Source organism: Lactuca sativa, chromosome 4, assembly GCF_002870075.4.
Source record: "Lactuca sativa cultivar Salinas chromosome 4, Lsat_Salinas_v11, whole genome shotgun sequence".
Lineage (NCBI taxonomy): Eukaryota > Viridiplantae > Streptophyta > Magnoliopsida > Asterales > Asteraceae > Lactuca > Lactuca sativa.
Genome location: NC_056626.2, coordinates 24,901,406 through 24,914,187, shown reverse-complemented (window position 1 = coordinate 24,914,187; position 12,782 = coordinate 24,901,406). Strand labels below are relative to the sequence as shown.

Here is a 12,782-nt window from a genome sequence, read left to right as displayed (position 1 = left end):
ACCGTTTGTTGCTATTTATCAATAATCGTTTCCAACATTAAAGACACGGTAAGAACCGGTGGAACCAAAACCGACGGTCCGGTTCGGTTCTTAATTTCAGCCGACTTCGGTTCCCGGTCCGGGTCAGTTCCTTTTGCTCATCCCTATTTTCATTTATTCATTTGTTCATCCCTATTTTCATTTATTATAATAGATATTTATTATGATAGATTTATTATAATAGATACTAAGTGTGAGACCCATGTATTACATGGTTTAATTAAAAAAAATTAAATATGAAATTTTAACAATTTGAAAATTTTGAATTTATAACAAAAATGAGAAAAAATTTGAATTATTATAATTAATGAGGCTTTAATGTATTGAATACACTACATATATAAATCTTTTCTAAAAAATACCTTACATATATATTATCTTACATATTAAATATGGAATTTTAATTTAATAAAATGAAAATACAATAAAATGACATGTGGAAAATAGAAAATTAAAAAATTCTAGAAAATGTCATGTGCCCAAATGAAAGAGAAGAGGACATGTGGCAAAAAAAACCTTGTAGATTTATTTAAAAACTAGTTTATAACCCGTGGGAACCACGGTTATAAAATTAATTAAACTTTTATAGTAAAAATTCAAAATTATTAATCAATTATTTAAAATAAATTATTAATTTAAGAGATATTTTTTTAGTTATGTGAAATTATAATCGTTGATTGAAATAAATATATAAAATTCATTTTTAATATATATTAAACATTTTTTATTTGTGAATTAATGAAAACATTAATATAAAATTTAAAATTTAAATTTTAAAATAGAGAATAAATACATTGACAAATAGCATCACATTAATGAGGATGTCTAAAAAATTTAAAATGGAGAACTAATATATTGACAAGTGACAACACATTAATTAAGAGGTCTAATATGATGACACATAGCAAAAGAACTACTCTTTTATTAGTATAGGGATTGTAGAAAATGTCATGTGTCCAAATAAAAGAGAAGAGAACATGTGGCAAAAAAACCTTGCAGATAGATACGAGGAAGAAGTAGTTAACATATGACAATTTTGTGCAGAAAACATTAAGAATATATATATTGTTTACTAATTTACATGATAAGTTTGCTTTTTGTTTTCAATGTTACGTGCATTCATTTATATATAGAAGTAATTAAGTAGCCAACGGAATATAACACTATTAATGTTTCAAAATTAAAAAAAATCCGACCTGCCGGATTCGAACCAGCGACCTAAGGATAGCTATGAACACACTACAGTCCTCCGCTCTACCAACTGAGCTAAGGTCGGGATATGGTTCTACTTGACCTCAATATTATATATATCTATAATACAATATTTGGAACGTACGTTTATAACATACAGAATCGTTTAATCAGTATATAGGTGCCGTAGCGTTAACGTTATATTACTGTTTTTACACGTTTTTTATAATTTGATGTTTTGACCACAAAATCTACAAAAATTTCATATTTGTAACTGTTTTACTATGAACACTTGAAATTATTTAAACATATTTTCTCCAACGTAAAAAATCCAATTATGGTATCGAACACATCACTGCTTCTATTAACGGCATCAGTAATTCACTGAACTTTTGGAGAATTCAATGGAGTGTCAAGTAGGATAGATAATCATTCAAGTCTTGTGTATTATATTCAATTTGATTCTATTGAATCCCCATTAAACCTTCATTGTGGATACCGTCATTGACAATGTAACCAAAGCTACCTTCATTCTCTATCATTGAATTTAGTTTTACAAAAGCTTGTCCAAACCACCCTTGCAACAAACGTAACCATAATGCATTGAAACAGCACAACACAACTTCTCCTCATGTTTCTTAAATAACCTACGAAGCATACACAAAATATGCCACATAACATGATAAAACAAAACTTGGAATCCATGAGTAACTTAGTTGAAAGAACTAGTAACGACTATGTGCCAAAAAAGCAACCATTACAAGTTACAACATCTTTTTTCTTCTTTACATCCATCTAGAAATTATTCTTATTCTAGGCTCTGCTACCACACGCTGGAGGTGCATGCTGATGTTGCTTTGATTTATTTATTTATTTATTTATTTATTTTTCCACCATGCATCCTCTAGATGGAACCACCTGTATAATTATCAATCAAAACCAAAGAAACAAAATAGTCCAATATACCCCAACCAAACCACAATCAAAAACCATCGAGGTCAAACAGATTAAGTTGGGTTGCACCTTGGTCAACTGTTGGCGTTTCAAGTATCTCAAAAGATTGCCCCGGTGACTGTGACTGTGACTCATCACTCTCCACCACCTCTAACCGCGGCTCCCTCTGCTCCTCCTCCTCATCAACCGCCACTGGTGGTGGTGGTGGCGGCGGTTCGAGGCGTTGGTATTTGGGTTTGTTTTTCTCTAGCAAAAGGTAAGTGGTGAAGTACCAAAACAACACTATTCGACTCTGAGCCATCATTGTCTCAGATATTGTCCTACCCCCAAAAGAAAGCTTCTCCAGTGCCTACACCAAACAACTCAATTTAGGCAATCTACTTTCATTTCTAAGCATGCAGATGTCATTTCATTCAAATTCACATTCACCTGTTCTCCAGTTTGTATATCAAATGATTTTTCATGATCAAACTCAAGCCCTCTAAACTCATTAATGCAAAGACCTTGAAACGCCCTGATGCAATCAAATAATCTTTTGAATAAAAAACAAATTCATTTTATAATAAAAAGTGATGTATAATATAAGAATGTAGTCAAACCATCTTATGAGAGAAACACGAGGAATCCATCGAAAAATGATAGGGGTATTATCGGCATTCACATAATAGCCACCAAATACAATGAACACTGTCATGAGAGACGGACCCAGAGCCAAAGCGGCTTCAGTGGTTGGAGCCATGGAACCCACGGTCAAACCCATGGCAGATGCAGCAAACGATTCCACAGTCACAATCCCACTAAACTTCCCAAATCTGAAAATTTTCAAACTCTTTTTTTACAAATTAATTTTATAAATTTTTTTTAAAAGTTTATTAATAAGGTTACCTAGATAGAGATGGATGAAGGCGGGCCATGGGGTAAAGAACAGTGCCAAATAATAACGGAAATGCAGCTCCAATAGGGACTTCAGCTATTAACTTGGATAATAAATAAGGGCCTAGGAGATAAGAACCTTTTGCACGCTCTCTATCTACTATTGCACGTTCTTTTGGGAAAACACCAACGGTTTTTGTAAGTGCAGCCATTGCAGTATTTATAGCAGCAACCTAAGTGAAAAAAATGTATATATTAACAACATAAAAAGATCCTGTTTTTTTTTTTTTATAAATTCAAGAAAGTGTATATACCTGAAGCAATCCCATTCTATCTTGTATTGATGTCTGAGACCTTCCCATTCTCCAAAAAACTGAACCAAAAATTAAAGCTGATGCAACTGACATTCTTGTGCGGACTATATTTGTGGGCCCATCACGTGAAGCCTGAATGTTTTTTCCACCAATGTAAGTTATTATGAATTAAGTAATATAATTTATATGGTTATGTTTTTTCTAGTATTATAATGAGTGTGAGGGACCTGCATCCATGCGCGTTTAAGGAGCAATGAAAATTGCCTCCACCAACCATTTATCCCTTTGGGTGTGGGTTTCCTTTTTAAGTTGGTTTTATCTTTGACAATTAGGGTTTTGGTGAGAGTTGCTGTGTAAAAGGTTGATGAAATCTGTTGAGAAAATGAGTCCACGAGACTATCGATTCTTTTTCGGGAAGAGTTAACACTGTCTGATGAACTGTAGTCGATTGATATTAAATCAGCTAGAAACTCAGCAGGGTTGACATGGTCTGGGCAAAGGTACCTGTTAAACAAACCAAGGATCAATTTTTGTAATCAAACACCAAATAAAGTAGAGGATTTGAGTTTAATTAAGATTTAAGAACCCGAATTTTGAGAAGTAAGTGAGTGGTTCATCGGCTGCAGGACCAGCATAAACAAGTTCACCCTCTGTCAACAACACAATGTCATCAAACTTTGCATACACTGAACCTCTTGGTTGGTGTATAGAGCATATTACAGTGTGTCCATCTTGTGCAAGTTGTCTAAGAGTTTCCATCACTTTCTCTGCTTGAAATGCATCAAGTCCTGAAAGCATAGCCAATTTATATGATGACCTCTTATAAACCACCTTAAAATAAAAATTTGTTAAAAAGACATGGAATATAATGCATTGCATACCAGTTGTTGGTTCATCAGCAAATATCACAGAAGGACTAGCAATGAGTTCACAAGCCATTGCTAACCGTTTCTTCTCGCCTCCACTTACTCCACGAACTTTTGCATCCCCAACTCGAGTATCAGCACAACTCACCAACCCTAGTTTGAACAACAGATTGTTTATATATTCATCTCTGTCTTCCTTTGAATATGTCCCCTTCAACTGGAGTTCAGCTGCAAGTGACAATGTTTCTCTAACTGTCAACTGTGAGAAGAAAAGGTCCTCTTGTCTCACATAAGCAAACCTGTGATGACAGTGAAATGAAATTGTAACCAGTTGCTATGCAACTTTCATCAAGTACAAGTCTCAATAAGAAGCTACAACTTTCAGAAACAAATGAGGAGCTTAACTTACCTGAAGGACTTGTTTGACATTGGTTGTCCATTAACCTCCAAGAGGCCTGATAAGTGTAATCGAGTTGATGCAACTGTTTGACCTGCAAGTACGTTGAGGAGGGTTGTCTTCCCCGATCCTGATGGACCCATTATTGCAAGCAGCCTTCCAGGTTTTGCCTCTCCACAGACATTCTTAAGCAAGAACCTCACCTGTAAAGTTAACATGGAGCTGAAGAGTGAAAAGGGCAGCACAACAAAATTGTCAATGGGGGAGATCAGAACTTGACCTCCCAAATTGCTGTTTTACATGGTAAAAGTAGGCAATCACAGATTACTCGAACCATATTCCTCATCAGAAAATAAATGATTGCTGTTAATAAAACACAATGACCTAATTTCCATTAGAGGCAACCATAAGCTGCACATCTTTCTCCACAATCGCAACTAATTAGCAAAATTTAACATAAAAAATCAAAGTTTCATGACATAAGCTTGCAGAGCAACCTCACGCCTCATCGGCTATTTTGCTAATTAAGTGTTGGGGGAAAGGCCTCATTCTGAAGCGATTTTCGCTAATCGCATGTCAATAAACATAGTTTACATCAGTTACAGGGATTCCTGAAAAACGCTTCCAACATGCAGTGAATAAAAATACTAACTGACCGATTTTGAAGCTTTATCGGAGAGAGAGCATGTGATGTTTGTCCACCGTATAGTCACAGGATAAACTTTATCGGATACCGAAGCTTCAGAATCGGAAATTATTCCCTCACCTCCCTCCTCTTCAATCTCATTCTCCAGCAACTGCACGGGGCCCGGGCCTGAGAATAGACGGAGCAATAAAGCCGCGGCAACGGCGGCGATTATCTGACCAACTCCACCGCCTGTGCCGGAGATTCTAAGCATTTTTCTTCAGTAATTAATTTCCCGCCACCAAAAAGATGTTATCTTCTTCTGCTTGTCTGGTTCTCTGCCGAGTAGAAGTCTCTTTTCTCCAAGACGATGACATGGTTCCACATGTAGGACAGCGAAACGCCGTCGTCTGATCAAGTACCTTCTTTTGAGGGTGCAATTCTTTTTATGGGTTTTTTTTTAAGAAAGGAACAAACCCAAAAAACAATAAAAACCGATAAAATTGAAACCGAAAAACTGAAATAAAACGTAAACCGTCAGTTTTAGGTTTAAAAATTTTAAAATTGGAAAATTCGATTTTGGGTTTGGTTTGCACATTCAAAACTGAACCGTAAGACTTTTGAAAAAAGTTCATCCGTTTATCTTAAAGAAAAATCTTGATTTGATATTGGAGTATAGAATCAAAATTTCCCGATCTTAAAACAACATAATGTAGTTTCGGGTTGCACAAAAAAGATGCTACTACGTTACAATTCAAACATGTCATATTAGATCGAACCGGTATCAATGAACATTTTGATCTATTTATTGCGAGATTGAGACCTATCATTAATATATCTTTAATAGGTTGTAAATGTATTATATGTTGTAATAAAATGTTAAGTACTAATTGAGAAACATTTAAAATCCATGTGAAATGCATGCATCTTATGGAGATGACAAACTTATTGTGTAACGTTGTATGACATTTTATATGAAATGTTGTCACTTAAGATCGTAACATCGAACTTTCTACATCTCAAAGATACATATTGTGTTGATACATGTACAATGCAAACGATACATATTGTTTGAGATGTGTACAAGGTCATTGTTGGTACACGAAAAAAAAAAAATAAAATAAAAAATAAAAAAATAAAAAAATAAAAAAAAACTTTCTCAACTATAACTACGAACAATGTGACAGTTTAGATATTGGTATGCCCTAAAGAGGAGTCATATAAATTCTAAGAGAAGTTATCCTCAAACAACTAAACTAATAGCATAACCATGTTTTATAATAAATGATACGACTTTACTTAACCGTTATGTCCCAACGGGATCATACATTTAAGGGAAAAAAATCACCCAAAACAAATGTCATAGGTATATTGTAAACATATAAACATATTTTAGCATTTCGTGCTACATGTACTTTTACATGCTCCCTTTATTTTAGGCAAGAAATTCAAAATCTATTTTCATACATTGTGTCACGTATTGGCTGAGACTCAACATGAACTATTTGCATTGATTGTCGTAACCTTAATTCAACATAAGTATGTATGCTCATAATCACAGAAACGCGAAAAAACGGTTGAGGGTACTTAAAAAGTTAAAGAACGAAGGAATGACCATAAAGAATTGAAAAAAACAAAACAAGCTATGCCTATATCTCAAAGATACTTGTTGTGTTGATACATGTACAATGCAAAAGATACATATTGTTTGAGATGTGTACAAGGTCATTGTTGTACACGAAAAAAAAAATATTTCTCAACTATAACTATGAACAATGTGACACTAGTTAAGGTTTAGATATGTGTATGCTCTAAAGAGATATAAAGAGGAATCATATAAATTCCAAAAGAAGTTATCCTTGAACAACTAAACTAATAGCATAACAATGTTCTATAACAAATGATACCACTTTACTTAACCCTTATGTCCCCACGGGGATCATACATTTAAAGAAAAAAAAAATCACCCAAAACAAATGTCATAGGTATATTGTAAACATATAAACCTATTTTAGCATTTCGTGCTACATGAACTTTTACATGCTCCCTTTATTTTAGACAAGAAATTCAAAATCTATTTTCATACATTGGGTCATGTATTCGCTGAGACTCGACATGAACTATTTGCATTGATTGTCGTAACCCTAATTCAACATAAGTCAATCAATGCAAAGCGGTTGAGAGCACTTAAAAAGTTAAAGAACGAAGGAATGACCATAAATAGGTGAAAAAACAAAACAAGCTATGCCTATAATCGACCCAAAAAGGTTAAAATTAGCAAGATTGGCTAGTTTTTATTTCCAACTCAAGAAGTAAATTCCTTAGGGACCTTTGATGTACTAATTATTTGCAATTGCCCTTTTTGGAATTTTAAAATCTTGAGGGGTGTTGATGATGCCCACATGAATATTTCAATACAGCTGAGACTTGAGAGTCAGAGTGAGTTGTGTAGAACAGTTTTTTACAAGATTTCCAACATAATCACATAGATCAGATCCATATTTCTTCACCATTTAATACCAAAATCCAATTCTTGTGTGTATTCACACCTACCCAAAAGCTTTTTCAATCTATTCAAACAAACCCTAACTTATCCTTGATCCTTTTCATACGCAAATTCAATTTCACAAGGAAATCCTTTGCTAAAATTAGTAAAACCCAACTACTTAGTGAATCCCAGTCGTCAATTTCATGATTTCTTAGTGAAATTGAAACCCTTGAATTACCCCCCTTCACTGCAATTTCAATCCATATGCTCCGAAGGGTACAAGATCAAAATCTGAACCAATTGATACACAGTAATGGGAGCTGAGAAGAAATGGCTTTTTACACTGTTCTTCGCCGCATTCATCTCCCTACTACTGTTTATCTCCTCGATCTGCGGTTATAGTTCTTCATACGCCTTCACTTCACACAAACCCTTCTCCACCGTCCACCGTGGGCGCGGCTACCCGCCGGCGTTCGCTTACTATATTTCAGGCACCCGCGGTGACGCCGATAGGATTTTCCGGCTGTTGCTTGCGGTGTACCATCCGAGGAACAGGTATCTGTTGCACATTGGAACGGAGGGTTCCGACGATGAGCGGAGGAAGTTGAGTGTGTTGGTGAAGTCGGTACCGGCAATTAGGGCTTTTGGGAACGTTGACGTGATCGGAAAGCCTGATCCAACAACATACATGGGTGCCAGTAACATTGCTGCCATTTTGCGTGCTGCTGCAATTTTTTTGAAGGTTGATCGTGATTGGGACTGGTTTATAACCCTCAGTGCACTGGATTATCCTTTGCTAACACAAGACGGTACTCCCTAATACCAATTCTGATATCAATTCTACAAGTATCTCTTTGCTTCGAGCATTTAGTATGTTGTTTTAGGGTTTTTTACAAATAATCATTTTTGAGGGAATTGGGTGAACGATATCATGATTCTGATTTCTGATCATTTAGGGTTGTTTTAGTAGCATATCGATCAATTTGATAACATGAGGCCTAGCTATCCTATGATTCTGATTCCTTAAGCCTCAATAATCACATTGAAAAATGAAAACACACATCCAAGCACACATAATGTTCGATGATTGTTCTGTTTGTACAAATTTGGTAAATTAAAGTTGCCCATTATGATTTTGACATATAAGTTTTTGAGAAAAGAATCTGAAGACAATAAGAACAAGCAAATTCTATTCTTTATGCATCTTCCTTACATGGGTTTCTATTCTTTATGGAATAAATTTAGATCTCTGACATTTTTGAACATACAGAGGTGTATATATATACATACACACATATTACATATATACACACAATTCACAAACGCCCATATCTATGAACACATACGTCCACATTAATATACTTATGGTGTTTCCTTGTTTGTATATTCTTGATCAGATTTGTCACATGCATTCTCCACCATCAACCGAGATGCCAATTTCATTGATCATACCAGTGAGCTTGGATGGAAAGAGTAAACATGTTTCTTTCAAATTCAAACCCCATTTTTCTATGCTTTTTTAATCCAAAAACTTAAATTTAATCTCAACTTTATATATTGATTTCAGGGATCAAAGAATCCGACCAATCGTAGTCGATCCAGGACTTTACTTAGCAAGAAGAACACAAATCTTTCGTGCCACTGAAAAACGACCATTACCTAATGCTTTCAAAGTTTTCACAGGCAAGTGTCCATTTTGAATTTCAAAAATGAAATTATATTATAATAAACAAATCAATGAAAGTATATTGTTATTTCAGGATCTCCATGGGTGATTTTGAGCCGTTCGTTTCTTGAATACTGTATATTTGCGTGGGATAATCTCCCTCGGACTCTCTTAATGTATGTTAACAATGTGGCTTTGGCTCAAGAGGTCTACTTTCATACGGTGGTCTGCAACTCACCTGATTACAAAAACACGACAATCAATGCGGATTTAAGGTACATGGTGTGGGACAATCCTCCTAAAATGGAGCCATTGTTTCTTAACAAGTCGCATTACAATGAAATGGTGGAAAGTGGTGCAGCTTTTGCAAGACAGTTTGGGAAAAACGATGCGGTTCTTGACATGGTTGATAGGAAGATCTTGAAACGTGGTGGTGGGAGGGCGGCACCCGGGGCGTGGTGCACCGCTAGGAAGAGCTGGTTTGTGGACCCATGTTCACAGTGGGATGATGTTAATGTTTTGAGACCAGGGAATCAAGTGAAGAAGTTTCAAGAGGAGTTGAAGAATCTGATGGAGGATTCAAGATTACAGTTAAATCAATGCATGTGATTATGAAGGAGGAGAAGATTTGGGGGATAGTTATTGTTGTTCTTGATCCTCTGTGCTCAAGATTCAAGCTTTGTTTGTTGTTTACAGAGGTTCTTTTGATTGGGGGTGGGTTGGGTACAAGTTTTGTTGTAAAATGGTGAGGATGATATGAAAGTGAACAATAAGATGAATCCTCCCAAATTGTAAACCTGTTTGCAATGTTGTAATCTTGCTCTTTTATCTCTTGTTTGTTTTTGGTGTCTATGGTTGTAATATTACAAACATAATTTTATTCATTTAGAGTTTAAAACATGTCCTCACTTTGTATTCACCGGTTGACATTTCTTGTGGGTTTCATTTACAAGTCAAATCAAGAAATAAAGATAAAAAAGTTCATGTAACGTAGAAAGTGCAGAAATCCATAGAGTCTTACAATGTTTGAATTTGAGGTCTCTTCTATGGAGTAATCTTTACTAGGTGACGCGCCGAGCCACTAAGGTGATGGTTTACTAATTTCGATCGAATTTGATGGAAAAGAAATGTAAATTACAGTAAAAATTACGCTTGATTGCCAGAAATTGGAATTATTTGAATTGCTATTCTTTAGCTAACAGTAAAGATTTTAGATTACATTCCTTATGGTTTTTTTAGAAAAAGAAAAACAAATCCTCTCACATTCTCTTTATTTCAATCGTGATTTATTAAATGAAAACAAATTATTATCATTTCTCCCACACCTTATCCCTGTTTAAACCATCCACACATACTCACTACCCCACACACACTCATCCCATCACACATACCTCACGCTTACACCAACACTCACACCACACCCACACGCCCAAGCCTACACATACATGTATATCCACCCCACACATCACCTACACCCATACGTCAACACTTATGCCCACACCCACCCTACTCTACCCCTACTATCCATCCCACACCCATATTTACACTCATACGTCCAACCCACCTCACCCCTGTATTTACCTATCCCACCCCCACCCTTACCCCACATCCCTACACCTAAACTTACACACATATGCCTACCCCCATCTACCTAATACCCATACACATACGCATCCCCACAAACACACCCATACATACACCTATATGCCTATACACATGTAAATACACACACTTGCATGTGCACACATGTTTTCATTTTTTTTCTTTAACTTTTTTAAATTTATAATATGTTGGCTCAAAAGCATGTTATATTAATTGATTTAATAAAGTGCAATAACAGATTTTCATTTTGTAAAGCTATCTTTTTAATGAATACGTTAAGTGCAAATTCAATAAAAAAAATATAGGTTTAAGTGGGTGAGAGTTTCATAAATGAGATTTTTAATCAAAAAAGTATTATCAAATTTATTAATAATAATAATAGGTTACACAAAATCAATAAAATTGTATTTTCGTCATATAACATAATTTACTTTTCAGTTCTTTTGACAAATCCACAAATTATAAAATAATTTTGAATTCACATCAACCAAATGCATAACATATTATAATTCATTCATATTCCAATTCCTTTAACATATTATAATTCATTCATATTCCAATTCCTTCGAAAAATTATGTGAACTAAACATCACCTGTTTTGGTTTTATTTCATTTGTGGAATTGGTAGTAGATACTTTTGCATGTTCCTAGTTTATGTGGCATTCATTGACCTACGATTCAGTTCTTTCGGTATTCAATAAGGCTACATCGTGGTCATTTTTGCTTAAAAACATGTTCCGAAATTCTATCCACAAATCATTGTAACAAGTGTTTGTTCAAGCCAAAAAAAAAAAAAATCAAACTCAATCCAAAACTTTATGGATCACCATCTCCACTTAGTTGCTTCAATTTATTTTTTTGATGGTGTGACTTTAGTCAAGATCATTATGTTGTGTAAGTGTTTGTAAGCATTTAAGTGAGCAATCCACCTCTTCTTGCAAAGAGACTTAGTGTTTATTTTTTGGCTAAAAGTTTTTTTTTTTTTTTTTTTGACCTCTTATGTTTGTGGGTGAAAAGACATTTGAGGAATAGAGTGGTTGTTTTTCAAAAGACAAAAGACAAAAAAAAATCTTTTTGACCTATTTCTCCAAAAGAGAAAAAAATAATTTTTGATTTTAATAGACGTTTTTTTAGTTCCAATCCTACATGATATTTCTTTTTCCACAACCATCACCGCCGCCGCCCCTCCACTGTTGCCTCTACCACCATAACCTCCGCCACCACTACCTATCCACCACCTTCACCACCAGCAATACCACCGGTCTTTTTTATAAAGACTTTAAAGAATAACATTTTTATGAAGACTAAAGACATGGAAAAAGACTTTTGGTCCATATTTTATTCCACATATATGTAAAAAAGATTGACGACATTTTGCCTCTTAAAAAACAAACACTGCGTAAGAAACTAGATAGTGAAAATCTTGTACAATGGTTTTTGATATTTCCTTAAAAGTCATTTGATTTTAGTGAATCAATCATCGGTGAGTGAAGCTAGATACAATATCTCCGCCGAAGTGGAGTAAGCTCTTTGTGTAGTATCAACCATTATAAATACTTGTGTTCTATCTTCTCCCTTAAACTTTTAGTATTTGCATTTGACATATTGGTGGTTGGAAGAAATATTGTATTATTGAACCACTTCATATTTTATTGTTATATAAATCTAATTTTTATGTTTCTTGTTACAAACTTTGTTTGGAGTTGTTCAATAACTCGTATAATCTCGTGCCCCCGGGTGAACTTCCAACCACCATTCTTGTTCATA

General features: G+C 34.7%; 2 protein-coding genes and 1 non-coding gene across 4 annotated transcripts; 1 reads left to right on the top strand and 2 right to left on the bottom strand.

The window, feature by feature from the left end:
* Positions 1-1,229: 1,229 nt before the first annotated feature.
* On the bottom strand, positions 1,230-1,315 carry TRNAY-GUA (transfer RNA tyrosine (anticodon GUA)). The gene is given in 2 exon segments: positions 1,230-1,265; positions 1,279-1,315. It is a non-coding gene; the product is annotated as a tRNA-Tyr (tRNA).
* Positions 1,316-1,808: 493 nt separating this feature from the next.
* Positions 1,809-5,682, bottom strand: LOC111882038 (ABC transporter G family member 7). Of its 2 annotated transcripts, XM_023878408.3 has the most exons (11): positions 5,291-5,682; positions 4,647-4,837; positions 4,253-4,536; positions 3,958-4,159; positions 3,599-3,875; positions 3,372-3,503; positions 3,070-3,290; positions 2,784-2,996; positions 2,614-2,698; positions 2,254-2,533; positions 1,809-2,148 (listed from the first exon to the last, which is right to left on the bottom strand). In XM_023878408.3, exons 1-11 carry the CDS (start codon positions 5,531-5,533, stop codon positions 2,135-2,137), a joined length of 2,142 nt encoding a protein of 713 aa, XP_023734176.1. In that variant the 5' UTR covers positions 5,534-5,682; the 3' UTR covers positions 1,809-2,134. The 2 variants fall into 2 exon arrangements, with proteins under 2 accessions (XP_023734176.1, XP_023734175.1); XM_023878407.2 differs by having other exon boundaries at positions 1,809-2,533.
* Positions 5,683-7,667: 1,985 nt separating this feature from the next.
* On the top strand, positions 7,668-10,313 carry LOC111882028 (beta-glucuronosyltransferase GlcAT14A). Its single transcript, XM_023878396.3, has 4 exons — positions 7,668-8,556; positions 9,145-9,220; positions 9,315-9,430; positions 9,508-10,313. Exons 1-4 carry the CDS (start codon positions 8,061-8,063, stop codon positions 10,020-10,022), a joined length of 1,203 nt encoding a protein of 400 aa, XP_023734164.1. The 5' UTR covers positions 7,668-8,060; the 3' UTR covers positions 10,023-10,313.
* The last annotated feature ends 2,469 nt before the right edge of the window (positions 10,314-12,782 follow it).

Coding starts and splice junctions, on each gene's coding strand:
- LOC111882038 (XM_023878407.2), bottom strand. CDS start 5,533: ATGCTTAGAATCTCCGGCACAGGCGGTGGAGTTGGTCAGATAATCGCC. Junction 4,838..5,290: donor CCGATAAAGCTTCAAAATCG/GTCAGTTAGTAT, acceptor TTAACTTTACAG/GTGAGGTTCTTGCTTAAGAA. Junction 4,160..4,252: donor TGCTGATGAACCAACAACTG/GTATGCAATGCA, acceptor CTATGCTTTCAG/GACTTGATGCATTTCAAGCA.
- LOC111882028 (XM_023878396.3), top strand. CDS start 8,061: ATGGGAGCTGAGAAGAAATGGCTTTTTACACTGTTCTTCGCCGCATTC. Junction 8,557..9,144: donor TCCTTTGCTAACACAAGACG/GTACTCCCTAAT, acceptor ATTCTTGATCAG/ATTTGTCACATGCATTCTCC. Junction 9,221..9,314: donor AGTGAGCTTGGATGGAAAGA/GTAAACATGTTT, acceptor TATTGATTTCAG/GGATCAAAGAATCCGACCAA.